Below are 16,531 nucleotides of genomic sequence, written 5' to 3'. Positions count from 1 at the left end.
GGGGAAAATCGTGTTGGTGAACACGAATCAATAGATTAAATGTCGTGACTATAACACGAAATGCCGTGAGACTGGGTTGTTGTGTCATGGTGAATACAGTCGCTGCTTTATTTATGTCTGTATAGGCCGTTGTTGTGAGTGTGGACGGTCGAAGCATATATAACGTTAGCTTAGCCAAGCTCCATTTAGAAAACAAGCATTTTAAAAGGGTTTTCGCCTGCCGTCTTTCTGCAGACTTGTCAAAGCATTAATTCATGGTTTTTACTAACCGGTATCAGTATGTTGTTACTTCGGCATCATTTTGAAACGTGTATTACAATTAAATCACGGTAAAATATGTTCATTTTGTTGTAGTTGTAGCCCCCTTGCCAGCGATTCTCTCATTAGTTTAGCATATTCAGCCCGGTTGTTGGCCCGGAAAGAACCTGGATTTTGGAGATCCAGATAAACTGTGAAACAGTACCCGTTAGCCGGTACTACCCCTAGTGGAAACGCAACCAAAAACGGGCCGGGTTTGGCACGGCACGCTTAAACCGAGCTCCGCGCTGTAGTGGAAATGTGCCATAAGTGAGTCAGGGTCAGGTTGCCATGGGCTAAGACTTGGAAGAACAAAAAAAAGATATTTTCTCTGTCACGAAGCGTTAAGCTGAAGTTATGTCTGACTGTTAGTGTATTGAATAAAAAGAGGGGAAAAGCATTTAATGAAAAGCACAAATAGATGTCCTTTAAATTGTCAATCCCTTATTATCAAAGCATTACATAGGCATCACAGATTCCTTGCCTAATGATAGTCAAATGCTCCGATCCATTAAACCTGCTGTCATGCTCTGGAAATGTGAGCTACAAGGTTGAGACTTTCATTTGATTTATTAACCTCGAGATGAGGGGAAACCTCACTGCAGAGAAAAAGGTAATTCACTTTAATTCCAAGACTTTTCTTTCTCTAAGGCTAAGCAATTCTATGGAGTCCTCATTCAACCACGTCCATTTTGATGCCTGCACTGCACCAGGAGCCCATCACTGTGTGTGTGTGAGGAATAGGTGTTCTTATCTTTTGAAAAGTAACAATGCCTTTCTCTTGGAAAATGATCTTTATCAGGAAGCTTTCATCGGGTTTTCTCTCTGAAACTCTTAGAACTCATTGTATGCGCTTCTTACAGTTGGGAATCAATAATTTATTCCTTACTTTTTGGGGGTTTTGGAGATGAATACTTTTGAATCTCTTAAAAAGAATAAACATTAAAAAATACTCTGAGATGGAGTCTGAAGTATTTAATCAAAACAGGGTTTGCCTGCACGCTGCCATAGTCAGAGAAATATAAAGTCAATCATGTGAAGGATACAGATGACTTCATAGCAGGTAGACTACAGAGACTACCATAAGGCCCATTATGAGTTTCTAAGAAGTGCTGGGAGACATTAAATCCTTGGTGGAATCACCACAATAACAACCCGTAATTAAATACAAGGTTTGAATACCTGATTTAAATTCTAGAGGCTTAAAAGATACTGAGACTGAACTTATGTAAAGTCATAAGTAAGTCAAATGAAAAGTTGGAATTGCAGGTTGCTTACACAATGAGATGGGGGGGCTCAGACCCAACTCATGTTTAATTAAAAATGACAAATGGATGCTATTTCTCCACAAGGATCAACTTTTCTACATGAATTTGAGCACAGAGGAGCATTATTTTGGTGTCAACACTTGGTAATTGGTTCAGTCTCATGCTTACGCTCCTCTCAGAAAGTGCTGGCTGCAAGAGTATTTCTCTCTGTCTCGCAAAAATTCAAAGAGGGTTGGTTTTCTGTAACAATTCAATCACAGTGAATAAGGCTGGTGATAGTGACAGTTAGTGCCTTCTGGAAATCAGGAAGCAGCTGGTGGATCAAATATTAAAATAACTTGTGATTCTAATTGTATGGAGGATGATTGATTTTTTAAAACCTGTTAAAAAAAGATGTCAGCAGCTACGAGCAAACAAAGACACTAATGACATTCTTTTCTGTGACAACTCGTTCCACAATGGCAATTTGATCCCAGTCTTCTTGCTCTTTTGTCGCTTTCTGGCGGCAGGTGTAATCTTTTCTTGAACAACCATTATCGAATTCAGTAAGCCTCTGTCAACTTAACACGTCTCTCAAACTACCTGCCAAGGAATCTTTTGTCAGCTTTCTGAATACTGATTCAAACATATTATCCATCTACAACGTTTTTTTGGATTCAACATCAGTTTTATAATATATAGCATCACATTTTTTAAAGAACACTTTCATACTGTATCACTCTTCATCAAATGATTGATGGCACGATGCAACATTTCCTCCCAAACACAGTCTGACACCTCAGTTCAGGTGCAAATTTGATACCAAAACACTCTATTTAAAAAAAAAAATCTGTATAATTCAGTTTGGAACTCAAACATTATTTTTATCAAAGGTAAGATGAGGCCAGGGATTGCTGTGGCATTGAAAACGGAGTCCCCTGTCAACCATGGCTGTAGTGATGTAAAACTGATATTGACATAAGTTACATTACATCAGCTGTTTAAATGGCTAGCAGTGTTCTTCTTCATTGGCCACATTGTTGCGTTCCTTGAGTCATAATTGTCACATATTGATCGTTTGAATAATGTGAAACCATTGACAAGTATTCGAATCGTGTCCTCCTAGTATACAGTATGTACACTTGCATTCTAGTTTATGTGCAAAGTGGGGACCCATTATTTAAACAAACAAAATGGGGACCCACATTGCTCCACAGCACTAATAGTGGTCAAAATGCCTCAGCACACCTTCAATGCCAATATAAGCATCAATACTAAACATTCCTTAAAACATTTCCTATCAACATTCAGGATATAGTTTTAAAATAAAATATAAGTAAAGAATGTTTGTTTTTACTTCTTTATAATCAAAGCAAAGGTTTCTTTTTATGACATGGTGCAACATTGTAGCCTCAATCTTATTTTGTGAGCAAGGGGTTTACTCGGCTTCAATCACAGAATATCTTTTGTTGAGCTTTGACAAATACAGAGATTGACAGCAAATACTGCCATGACTGACAGTGTAGTGGCAGCTCAGACTATCACAATGTTCATATTGGAATCCAGCACGGGGAAAATGACAACAGATGAAAGATGGAAATTCCCCTTTCCTCCTCTTCCTCCTGGTCTAGAAAAAACCTTAACGTGTCAAGTTTAGGCACAAGAAGATCTCAAATGTGTGTTTTCAATTGTAGAAGATGTGAAAGTAAAGCAGCGTTCTCTATTAACAATTGCCTTGTTTTTTCAGAATGAATGGACAGAAGCAGTGGACACGGGTGGCCGTGATGGCACTCCTGGTGATCACAGTGATGGCAGGAGAAGGAGGCAAAGCAGAGAAACAAGGTGAATTTTGCAAAGCTCAGATTCTTCAACTGTAGAAAAATCTATAGAAATAATCTATATCTGTGTGTTCCTTTAAACTGAAAATGTATATCGAACAGGAGCACCATGATGTTCAGTATAACATCAAATCTACAACTTGATTGATGGAGAAGCAATTTCAGCTAATCAACTTCATCAATATAACATTGTCATTTCCTTATTGAATGACATATATTTCACTATATATCACTGCAGAAAGGGCTGCACTGTGAAATACTTTCGTTGGATACAAGTCTTAAACATATAATGAATAAAAGCCTTTGAGTTGAAGTAATTGGTGTCCTTTGAGAATGTACAATAAATAAATAGCAATATCTTTCAGGAAAGGCAACATAATTCAGATAATTCCCACTTGGGTAAAGAAAAGAACATTAAGCAAATAAAAGATATATCTTTTTTTATTGGTAAGAAGAAGAAGCAATAAACTCATTACATCTTCCTTGTAATAATATAAAAAGTCCAAGAAGGTGACAAATACTTTCATAGACACTGCAAGTCGCAATTTTCTTGTTTTTAATAAAAAACAAAGGATCTAAAGTTGCTGGTATATGCAGAGCTGTAGATGTGAGACTTATGTGTCTTGTCTTGTTAAAAGGTTACATAACTGGTGTATGTTTGGTCTTACAGGAAAGAAAGAACGCAAGTCAGATTGTGGCGATTGGCAGTGGAGCGTGTGTGTAGCCAACGAAGGAGACTGTGGACTCGGCACCAGGGAGGGAACACGCACCGGCACCGACTGCAAGCAGACCATCAAGACCCAACGCTGCAAGATCCCCTGCAACTGGAAGAAGAAGTTTGGAGGTGAGTTAAGACCCAGATATATCCAAACCAATCAAAAGCTCTCCTTTCAATAATCTACGACCTTCTTATTGTATAACTGCATGGCTCCCATCCCCCGCTTACCAAACACCTCTTTTAATGTATGCCTGCCTGTCACTCACACAAACAATGGTCCCATTTTTACAAAAGGATGAGTAAGCTAGCTAATTAGAGGTACAACAGAAATGTCTGCCGAGGAAGTGATACATCATCATGGAAAAAAATAATCATCCTGCTTTGTCATTTGCTTTTCGGGCTTGAGACTGTGCAGCCCTCACAACTAAAATGTCTTGCAGTGACAAGCCTGAGGGACTTTTGTTCCCCCAGTAAGGCATGTCAGGCAGGGTCCTGCTGCTCTGCAATGAGCCTGTCACAAGTGATGAACACACTGCAGGAAATAATGGCCCTGCTAACTGGCTATATAGATTATAGCAGCAAAAGTTTCGGAACAATGACTTACATGCCCCTGGTTGTGGAAAGAAAATAATTTAGTTTTATTGGAACTCATGAGTACAACACAACAATTCAGGGATAGTTAAAAGAGAGGTTGTTGACATAGGTAAACAAATATTTTTTAACAGTGAAAAGAATACAAAGCCCAATAATGATTTGGTTCCTAAAAAAGTATAGCTAAATTATTTCAAACCAATTCCAAACTGTGAACATTCTCAGTTTAAGGCCCTGACACACCAAACTGACACCAAAGAACACGTCCCGACGGATCCGACTGTTGTGTCGCTTCACCTCTCCTGCGTCTTGGCCAAAAAGTCGCACTGGAACACACCGCAAAGACTTCAGCCGACGGCCAAGTAGCACGTACGCACTGCGCATGCGTGAGTGGCAATAACTCTCCTTACCAGCAGGCGGCGGTAATGTGTATTCGTCATTCAAAAGAAGCAACAACCGGAAGAGAGACTGCGTGATACACACTTCAGCTCTCTGAAGCAGAAATAAACTGTTTAAGCATTGTGGCTGGCAACCTTAAAGTACTGCTGCTACCACATTCCATGCATCAATGATTATAATCCAAGATTATACAACATCATAACACTGACAGGCAAATGATGTATCATCATGTACATCTGTATTCTGTCTTTTATTGCAGTATAGGCTAGAGCTAATTGTATCCTCATTCTAATGTTGTGTTATCTAATGGCTGTAGTATGAAGGTACGAAATAAAGTTTTGTATTTTGCAGTAGCGGTAAAAAGTGGTTTATTATCAAATGTAGAACTGTACAATGTAAACAATCGACTAAATTAGAATAAGATAAAAATAGTAAGTAATACAATACAAAAAGAATTAGCCACATCGTTACAAATTAGTGAACTGTCTGTTGAGGTTTCATTTTCCAGGGTCCTGTCCGTTAAATACTTTCTTCATTCCAGATCGCCATGATGTAAAATAAATTACTGCGTCCAGGTGAGATGAAAATGAAAAATAACAGCCGTCTGTGTGTGCCTAATGGTTTGTTTGCGTACCTCACTTTCGTTTCGCTTCTCATGCACTGATTCGCTAAGCTGAACAGCCAATCAGAGTGATTTCTTTTGCCGACAGCCTCCGCTGCGGATTCAACATGGTCAATCGGCAGCAGAAGGTGTCGGCACGGCTGAAAAGACACGATGGTGCGGGACACACCAATGGGGGGGCGTCAGAACCTCATCGACGGCCAGACATCTATCGACGGCCAAAATTGGCTTGGTGTGTCAGGGCCTTTAGACTTCTTTGTCGTGGTGACCTTAAGAACGTAGAATTCTGACACCAATTTCAAAGGCATGTAAATAGGATCTTGTGCAAACAGCTTGTAATCTTTGAAGGACTGTAGGGTTGCTGATGAGGGGGTGTGTTTACACTTGTACAACCATTGTATTGCCTGCTTGTATATGACACCTAAAGAGGACATGGGCTGCCTGTGAAATTCCCAGGAGGCAGTTTGAAAAATCTCTCTTCCTCTCGCTCAGAGACAAATTATGGAGGTGTACGGTTTTAAAGTTGGATGCTTACGAAGTCCCTGTAGGATTCTTGCAACAATGGCCCTGTCACTCCCTCTCGCCACTCTGCGTCCCTTCTCTCCTCGCCCCTTCTCTCCTCGCCCCTTCTCTCCTCACCCCTTCTCTCCCCTTTTCTCTCCTCTGATGAGCACCCAGGGATTTTGGAGGCAGGGACAAGGGGTTCGGCTTTTTCATGTGAAAGAAAGCTGACGAATGTGTGTCACAGCCTCCAGGGACCCCGGCTAGAGTGGCAACAAAATAATGGAGGGAGATATGAGAGAAATCATACACAAACACACACAAACAAACACAGACACAAACACACACACTTCTTCAAACACATTTCTATAACATACACTAGCCACTGCTGCTTTTTCTGGCATCCACTGGGGTTGAGTTTAAGGTGGGTACATTTTCTATCAAATGAAAGCACATATGTGAAATTTATTTGAGGTGCTGCTGAGGGTACTTTCATTTCTCTGCTGCCAAGATTGTATCTGTCCATTATTTCCAGAATGAACAGGAGCCAGGCTGCTTTTGATTACATGTATCTGTTAGAAGGTTTCATTATATTGGAAATATAAGATAACAAACTGTGAAGCACCCTCTGTAGCTGTTAGAAAAAAAAAGCTATAAGCATCTTTTATTTGGTTTTTAATGAAATAATTTGTGACGTGGCTTTGAGGATGTATACATAGGAAGGAGATAATAGCTTGGTAAATTAGAAGCATTCATAAAATAACCATTCAAGTGACATTCAAGTCCTCAGCCTCAAGGGGTTAATTCATTGACTGATTGATAATGACCAACCAAGGTAACCAACTAAAGAGTTCTGATGAACTAAGTATGGCAAAGTACTTGGTGAATGTCTTTAATTTTTGTTGAATGTCTTTAATTTGTGTTGAATGTCTTTCATTTTTGTCAAGCACCTTGAATTGCCTGGTGCTGAAAGGTGCTATATAAATAAACTTGCCTTGCCTTGCCTTGCCTTGCCTTGCCTTGCCTTGCCTTGCCTTGCCTTGCCTTGCCTTGCCTTGCCTTGCCTTGCCTTGCCTTGCCTTGCCTTGCCTTGCCTTGCCTTGCCTTGCCTTGCATTGCCTTGCCTTGCCTTGCCTTGCCTTGCCTTGCCTTGCCTTGCATTGCCTTGCCTTGCCTTGCCTTGCCTTGGTGTGAAAGCGCCTATTGTGTTCTTTTTAACCAAATATCTCACAGAGGGACCTTGGGAGTGGCTCCTTATTTTCATCTAAAGTAAAAGACGGAGAATCAGCACTTTTGAAACAGGGCTGAAACAGAGGGGATTATGGGATGCTACAATGGATGATCTGTGTGGTATTTTGAGCCAAACACTTCAGAGACATGTTTTGTATATATCTGAGACCTATAATATATTGATGTAAAACAATATATATAGAAATGTTTATTGATTGGGATAAACCCCTTGAGATGCACCATCTCGTTTTCAAGGGGGTCCCGACAACAGCAACAACTTACAGACATACATAAACAAAAAAACAAAATGCAAAACATGACACACAAGACAAACCACGTACAGTCTGTTAAGTAACATTCAAGCAATGCATACAATCATTACAATTTGAGACAGTCAAGAGAATCAGTTTCATCAATATCAGTTTCATTAATAACAAGTACAGACCAGTTGAAAGTGAGATGATAATGCTGAGTGCGGAAGTACGAACACATCACACCCATCCTCAAATCACTGCACTGGCTCCCGGTCTCACTCAGGATTGACTACAAAATCACCCTCTTCACTCATCAGTGCATATATGGAAATGCTCCCTCCTACATCAAGGAATTGCTCTCCCCACAAACCTCCACGAGGAACCTACGTTCAGTAAAGGCAAACCTCCTCATCCCACCGAGGACAAAACTGAAGACCATGGGAGACCGAGCCTTCTGCTCCGCTGCTCCGAGATTGTGGAATGCCCTCCCAAAGCAGCTGAGGACACCACAGACTGTGAAGGCTTTCAAAAAAGGCCTAAAAACGCATATTTTTAGAATAGCCTTTAACTAGATTTTTAAATCCCCCACATTATGCCATGCGGGCATGAATGTCACAGCTTTTATTATGTTGTTTTAATTGTTTTTTATTGTTGTTTTGTTTCACCCTTTTTAATTTTTAATTTTGTAGCACTTTGAGTTTTGTTTACGCAAATGAAAAGTGCACTTATAAATAAAATATATTATTATTATTATTATTATTATTATTATTATTATTATTATTATTATTATTATTATTATTATTATTATTATAATGCATGTTTAAACATACCCAATGATGCAAAAGATCTAATGGCAGCAGGTAAAGTATTCCAGTCTGTTGGGGCTTTGAACATGAACGCTCTTCTGCCAATCAATTTTTTTGCAGAGGTGACAGATAAATAAATCTGAACAGAATGTCTAACTTGATGATTTGGTGAGTAAGGTACAAAATACTGCTTTAAATAAGGGGGATAGTTAAGATAAATGCATTTAAATATCAGCTGAAGCCAATAGGGGACCTTTACAAAAAATGTACATGTTATTTTGGGTAATTTCTTTACCAGGTTTTCTAACTACCAGAGGTACTTCACTATACAAAAGCATCTAATACATTACGTGATTTCTTTGTGTTCTACAGGGGAGTGCAAGTATGACTTCCAGGCTTGGGGGGAGTGCGATCTGGCGACGGGAAAGAAGAACAGAACAGGTGTGCTGAAGCGAGCGCTCCTCGATGCAACCTGCGCCGCCACTGTCACAGCCACCAAGCCCTGTGGGAAAATCCCCAAGACTAAGCTGCAAGGTAAGCTGAGAAGAATAAATCATCACTTGATAAAATGTTACCCTACCTGTAAAATGTTGTCAGCATCAGGGGGGTTGCACTGAAGTCATGTTGACGAATCACCATGTCCTGAGAACAGGTTTTCTGCACTGTAACAACATATATGATATTTGGTTTCAGAAGCAAACTGCTAAAAATCAGGATGGCAACTTAATTCCCTCAAATAACTGTATACTGCATCAACTGACTGGCACAATGACATGTATTGAAGCAATAAAGGTCCCACCCATGTTCAAATACACAGTCCTCAAACCCTTGATGCAACACAGTCATCTATTTCGACTAGTTTGAAAGCTGTAAATGTTGTTTATTTTGTATCGAGAGATCTCATAAGGTCAGTTTGGATAAAAAGAAAATACCTATATAGAAACAACTAATGATTTATGCGACGTATCACTCCAATACTTTCTTGCACCGTCAAATCCCTGTAAACAGTTACAGGGAACATTGGATTATTTGGTTTGTTTAATTAATTATAGCTGAAGGGATGTTTACCACCAGTGTGTCTTTGTTTATTCAGCTGAACTGTTAATCGTCCCTGTGACAAGCTTGTATATTTTGTGCTGTTTTTGGATGTTGTGTTTTTCACCTATGACAACGAGGTCAACATCTGAAATAAAATGATCTTAATGTTAATTAGGACTCATTAGCATCAATATGTGCATCAAGGTGTATTAGCGACTGGATTTCTTCTTCTGACACATCTCACACTGATGGCATCTCCGCTAAATCCCACAAATCCTTGCAAATGATTTTAATCTCAAATGCCAGCTGAGATGCACATTCACATAAGCATGATTGAAATCCATATACTTAAGTGTTAAGCTGAAGAGGTGACTGACAGCGTTAAATCACAGGTGAATAGGTTAACTCACTATTCAGCTGTAATTACATGCTTGTAGTGCTCTTTAGTGACGTCAAAGAAAATGAAGTCTCAGAGGGCTTCTGCTTCCATATTCTACAGGAAACAGGCAGTTATTGGTGAACTGGGGTAGACTCAAGATGTGAGCTAATGGGAGAATATGAAATAACCAGGTTGATGCTTGTAGAATAATTCAGTGTCTGCTTGGTGTAAAACTGCTGATAACAAAGCTCTAAATGTAATCCTAGTGAGGCGATGCCCTTTGTTAAATGTGTAAACAAGGATGTAACTGACCCACTGTGACTGTCCCATTGTCCAAACAAGACTATAATTAGTGCAGCATCGCTGCCAATGGTCATACACTGCGCCCTTATCACGCTCAGCAGATGACATGTGTGCACACAAAGGTTTGCACATGGAGTTTGGTTAACCTAGCTGTCACTTCGTAAAACAGCCACAGTCACATAAAGCTCCAAAGAACATTGATAAGACACATTAAATGTCCCCCTACAGGATGTCTGCAGCTGCCAACTGTATCACATCCGTCTGCTTGAATGCTGGTCTCGAGATGTTTTGCCAAAGTCTATATGACTCTAAAAAGGAGGAATTTGTTTAAAGTTATGCTCTGTAGCACATCATTAATGCATTGTGACAGGAGGTTTGTCGAGGAGCTGAACTGTATTGTGATTCTTACAGCAAGTATATATTATAGGATGCTGCTGGATTTATTATTGGACTATAGTAGGGGTCCGCCGAAACAACAGCATCCGTCAGCAAATCAGTCAGTATTCAGCAAATGCCCGATAATGACACGTGTTTTATGTTAAAGACCTCCAGCAGTCATAAGTATCACTCTTGTCCATTGGGAGCAAGGGATCATTACCAATGACGTGTGTGGCTTTTAGATTTGGAGGACATCCATTTGCGACATTGATCCAGGCCGTTGAGAGCTGGGGGATGGAACCTATCACACCCAAAGGAACATTTGCTCAATCTGCCTTTGAACTGTGCAACTGTGGACATCTCATACGAACAAGTCGTGTTTTAGTTGTTGAGCTTGAGGAGTTGCAGAAGCAAGCCAGCCAGCTATACTTTTTTAATTATCCAACCAGAAAACCCAGATCAATGTTGCCAACCTTTTTCAAACGACAGCATCTAACAGCACTAGTTTCAAACGTCGCTAAATCCAACAAGAAAGTTGCCAAAACTGTCAGCTAGTCCCTTTGACACATATATACAATACATATTACACCGACTGCTTTGCTTTCTATATTTAATTCCAATGTAAATATCTAGATACAGGATTATTTGTGTAGGTATGCAAGAGAACATATGTTTGATTTGCAACCATCGCTGCCTACCTGCGTGCATCAATTCCTATGAAGGCCAGACGCGTGGATGCGGAGTGACAGAGGTGTGCGGGCTGAGCGCAGACTGAGAAGCAGAGCGAGGATGACAGTAACCACGATGAAGGGAAGCAGTGGGAAAGAGAGACCTGCTTTTGGGGCAATGTGATTGCATGTTATGCACCGTATGATTTTCCGCGTCTGCCAGTTGGAAGATAAGCCCCGACGAGCAAAGGGGTTACTGGGAAAAAGAAAGAGGGGGTGCTGTTCACAATGAGGTGTGTACAGGTAGGGGAATCGTGAATGCTTTTCTGTGTCAGGGGATGGTAGAGATACAGTCCGCAGCAGCGGGATCAGGGAGCTTATGAAATACTCCAGACATGTTTGGCTTTGGAGTGACTGAGATGGAGAGAGGCTATCTAACCCTCGGCTGGGAGCAGAGATCTGCCGGGCCAAATCTGCAATTCTGAACAGCCACCTTGGTTTGGGAGATTGGTTTCCCCTGACTGCAGCAGGTTTTCTGTGATGGAGGTAGCATCTGTCATTTGCAGATTCTGGAGACAATGCTAAGAGGCGCTCAGGGAGCGATCTGAGATTCAGAGTTGCATGTCTTTGCTGTCGAGCACAGGTGAAACGCAGACCCCGTGGAGCGAAAGAGAGAACAAAGAGTGACTTCCCTTTCAGCAGAACAGCAGGGAGCAGGGAGCAGCGCCTTTGAGGTGTTTGGATGCCAGAGTTAATTTCAGGTTAAACAAAAGGCTCTGTTGAGGTGAATCCGGGAATTTGTTTGTTTGTGTCATTCTTTCTGGACAGGCAGGTGGTGTTCCCATTTTAAATAAAGACATCATTCAGAGTTACACCGACTATTATTGTTACACCCACTCCTTGTTTCTGTCCTACACAAGTGGAAAGTGTCCAAAGACAGATACCTCACTCTGCACAACTTTCTTGTTCATTTGAAATGGTTCATTAGTATACTACATCAATCTAAAGTTAAAATACTTTTGCATTAGCTGTGTCTGTCAGCCTTTGAAAACTACATTGCACTTTTTACATTTACTTTATTTTGTAATGTTAATTCATTTGTTAGACAGGTGACAGCTGACACATGACAGGATATGTAGCAATCATCACTTCTAGGAAGCTGGAATATGACACGTTTCTATGCCATATTTTTAACATGGTAAAAATATTAAAATTGTGTAAAAAGTATCCTCTTGTATTGTTGATTGCTATCGGATATATTTAGGTTATTAATGCATCCATGTTGCATGCAGTATTTTGATGTTACAGCCAGTCGAGATGCTAATTTGTTATACTTTATTTACATCTGGAAGTTACTATACATGTGAAATAAGTTCAGTGGAGGATATTTCATCCCTATGAAATGTTGTTGAGGTAGAAGTATAGTTCTTTAAATGCAGGGAATTGTAAATATACCCCAGTACTTAAGCAGATGTACTTGGATGGCTACATTCCAACACATAACAAATGCCAAAAGGTCAGATGTTGCTCTCGTCTTGGTACAAAATATTGGTTTGTTTTTCGTCTCAGGGCAGTTTAGAGCCGGAGAAGGCAGCCCAGCGTGATTATGAGTGTGTGTCAGAGGCAGAGAGGAGAGCAAGCAGTGTCGTGTAATGAGCAAATGCAGCAGCAAGTGCTCCAGCCTGGATGTAAAATCCTCATTTCACATATGGAGAAAGATGAGACAGAGAAAGAGAGGGATTGAATCCTTTCTGCCTTCTCTCTCCCAGGGGAGCAGAATATGCTGACAGGGCGAAGAGAAGAAAAATGAAAGAGAGAAAATATTCAAACACATTTTAAAAAGCAAACAAATGGAATGGAAGAGCAATTTCCGTATTTACATGGGCTAGAGCGCTTTGCATGGAAGAGATTTCTCATAGTGAACATTTTGGGTGTTTCTCAATGTCGAATACGCTTGCTTGGTAGCACATGTCTTCCGAGCGTCTTGCTTCAGAAGCGAGGCAAGAATACTTCCTATCATTCGGAAAACGAAGAGTGGAACAGGCTAGCAAGTGTGCAGGTGTGCGTCATATGAGAGGCCCCGCCTTACATTTTCCGCCACAGATTTGGAGAAATTGGTCCGTGCGCAAAGCATTGTGGGAATTTTAAGACCGCGGAGTCTACACATGTGCAGCCTCGAAATTTCTCCAAACGAAGTACGCCGGGCTCGGTAGAATTCCAAGTATGCTTGACATTGGAACAGTACTTCGGCTCGATGACGTAGTATGCTTGAAATAGTGGCTCTGGAGCAGCTTTACTCGACATTAAGAAACACCCTCTGAATGTTGAACGGCTGAAACTCAACTGAAATCTAATTGACTTAGCATACCTTGTCACTTTTCATAGCTACTTGCCGGCATGTCATTAGAGTGCCGGCATGTCATTAGAGGATTTGAGATTCTTTTAAGATAATCCATTGCATGAAAAAAATAAGATCATGATTTATTTGATCTTTTCTTATACTGTTAGGAAGAGCTAGCAATAAATCACTACTTGAAGTAAGATATAAGATGTGGCAAGCGTTTAAGAACTGCAAAGTTATGACAATATCTTTTAGAAAATATGTCCTTAGATGGACAGAAGTTGCACACACACCTTTATTCACAATTTTTCGAAAAAGGACATTGGCCCTTTCGACTTGAAAAGTGCAGGTGTTACAAATAACATTAAGGCTAACCCTAACCCTAGTAAACCATAATGGTGTGACAGATTGACGTTGTTGATGGCAGCTCATTTGTATGTTCTATTTTATGTCCACAAAAGTTCCACATTTTGGGAAATTTCTGCTTTTTGCCAAGAATAATGCAAGCAGATGGAGACCACCATTCTGTCTGTACCCTAAATATGAATCTACTTTTAGCAGCAAGCTTACTAAACATAGCCAACAAACGCAAACAGTGGGAAACAACTAGCTTGTCTCAACAAAAACGGCATACAAGCATCACATACATACCTTCCTATAACACAAATGTGAATAAATATGCAAATCATATTCAACGGAGTGTCCCCATATCAAATTGACCCCAAATTCAGCCAAACGTTACCTACTGAGCATTTACGAAATGCAAATTAAGGTATGAGGCAGATACACAAACAACCAGGAAGATTGACAGTCAACCAAAACAGTTAGCCAGAAGCTAGCTAGCCAAACGGCTGCAGGTTGTGCTCTCTTCCTGTTAAGCAGAGCGGAGAGGCCGCAAAGCAGAAAGGGAAACCATGGACTGTGGCTTCTGTCCTGGCTGCCAGGTACAGAGTCACTGTTGCGGGAAGTTGATAAAGCGTTTTTTCATGGGGCGTAAACCAGACCACAAATAAATTCCCAAGAGCAGGCTGGGAATGCATGCACAATAACTAATTAAAACTAATACGGTTGATTATTTAAATCTGAAGCGTAGCATATGTGCTCTTCATGGAGACAATGGGATTTGTTTACATGCAAAAACACCACCTCTGGCAGGGAAGCTGCCAAAGTAAACATTGTGTGCTGCAACTCCTTTTCTTTTCTGTTTTTGCAGATGCAAAGAAGCAAAAGAAGGACGGCAAGAAGCGAGATCGCACCCAAATGGACTAATGAGGATGTTTTTCCCTGTGAGGAAGGAAGAAGAGCGGGGAAGCACGTCCACTGCCCTAATTCACCACGGTTCCTCTTTGTATGTCCTGTAGATTGACAGTAGGAGCCTTTAGAGCTTTGACAAAACCAGTTGAAATATGTCTTTTAGTGACAAAATCTTTAACTTTTTCTTCTTTCTAGCACCTGATAAAAAACAGAAACAACTTGTATGTTGCGATAGGAGATGTAATACTCAGCGGTAGGGAATACGAAAAGAGATTTGTTTACTAGTGTTTTACCTAATGATGTTGTTTCTAGGATTATTTTCTTACGAATAAATAGGATTTGTTATACAGTTGAATAGCCTAACTCTAATTTGGAAAACTCTTTGATCCATGCTTAATGAGGCAGTTTGCTAAAAGTGAAGCTCTAAACATCTTTACTTAATTAATTTGTGGAGAAAAAAAAGATGTGCATTTGCAATGTCTCAAGTTATTGGTAACGCATTCCCCATTACTCTATGCTATTGATGTTTTTCTTCCGTTTCAAGTTAGAATAAACATAAGCTAGTTTTGTTTGGAGGCTGCATGAAAAAGCTTCTCTACAAGTGTGCAAACTACTGCTGTTTTTAGTGTTTTTCCTCCTGCTGCTCTGTTGTACCTCAATTTATACCCACTGATTTTTACCTTCCAGCTTTTGGCTATAAAACGTCCTCGGTTGGAGTTAACATTCCCTTTGTATCCTCTTTCCAAAAATAAAAAATGAATGAAAAATAAATAGCTAGAACGTTTTTTTCCTCTCTTTCACCCGGTGCATCCTCACATTCAATAACTCAGATATTAAAAACACATTTCATATTATCTTTATTTGAATTCCATTCTGAGAGAATATGGCACAATGTAACCACGTAATGCAGTTCATCTTACAGTGTCGTAGGTGGCCAATAATAATAACAACACTCAGATTCATTGACCAGAACATATAATCAATTAAGAATGCATCAAAAAAGGAAATTAATACCATTGTTACTGTACAGGAAGTATCATAGTGGGGGAGGGGGAGAAGCATAAATGAGAGAAACATTCAGATATAAGCTATTAAAGACGTGTATGTACATTTCAAATGTACCACATCTGAATTACATATACTTTATTATCATATAGATATATACAATGCAAACAATAGACTGTAAAATATGTTTACCTATTGCAAGAGAAGCCACAAGCCACAGTGAGTGAATATACATGAACATCTACGTACATAGGCAAATGAAAAATGAACACTTGTATGTACACTTGACATTTGCAGTAGGCTATTCATTTTTTTTTTTTTTATTTACTTTTTTTTTTGTGCTAATTCTGTTTTAAATCCACATGTTAATCTTGACCGTTGAATTTCAGATCAGGTCAAAAAGCTCAACACTTATGTTGCTCTACACAAAAAAACAACCTTTTCCCCAGGATGGTAAAGTTGCTAAAAGTTAGAAAGTGTGTCCGGTAAGATAGAAGATGACCAAATTCTTTCCAAGGTGAGTGTCTCTAACAGGTCAAATCAAAATGAAGCCACTTGCCTCTTGGCCTTTAGGTCACTGGAAGCCAATTTTAGCCTTCGTCCATCTTCGGATTTCCAATTTTCTCTATTTTCGCCCATCTGGCAGCAAAAGTCGTTCTTGA

At 39.9% G+C, this 16,531-nt stretch overlaps 1 protein-coding gene across 2 annotated transcripts in view; it reads left to right on the top strand.

The window, feature by feature from the left end:
* ptn (pleiotrophin) overlaps positions 1 to 15,635 on the top strand; it is a 54,605-nt gene extending 38,970 nt beyond the window's left edge. For both annotated transcript variants that reach the window (XM_034112332.2, XM_071201822.1), the window contains exons 2-5: positions 3,292 to 3,386; positions 4,053 to 4,226; positions 8,876 to 9,037; positions 14,824 to 15,635. In XM_034112332.2, coding sequence (XP_033968223.1) covers positions 3,293 to 3,386; positions 4,053 to 4,226; positions 8,876 to 9,037; positions 14,824 to 14,879 — 486 coding nt within the window. In that variant the 5' untranslated portion in view covers position 3,292 and the 3' untranslated portion in view covers positions 14,880 to 15,635. The remainder of the gene's footprint in view (positions 1 to 3,291; positions 3,387 to 4,052; positions 4,227 to 8,875; positions 9,038 to 14,823) is intronic.
* The last annotated feature ends 896 nt before the right edge of the window (positions 15,636 to 16,531 follow it).

Source organism: Pseudochaenichthys georgianus, chromosome 23, assembly GCF_902827115.2.
Source record: "Pseudochaenichthys georgianus chromosome 23, fPseGeo1.2, whole genome shotgun sequence".
Lineage (NCBI taxonomy): Eukaryota > Metazoa > Chordata > Actinopteri > Perciformes > Channichthyidae > Pseudochaenichthys > Pseudochaenichthys georgianus.
This window is presented reverse-complemented; position numbering and strand designations above follow the sequence as displayed.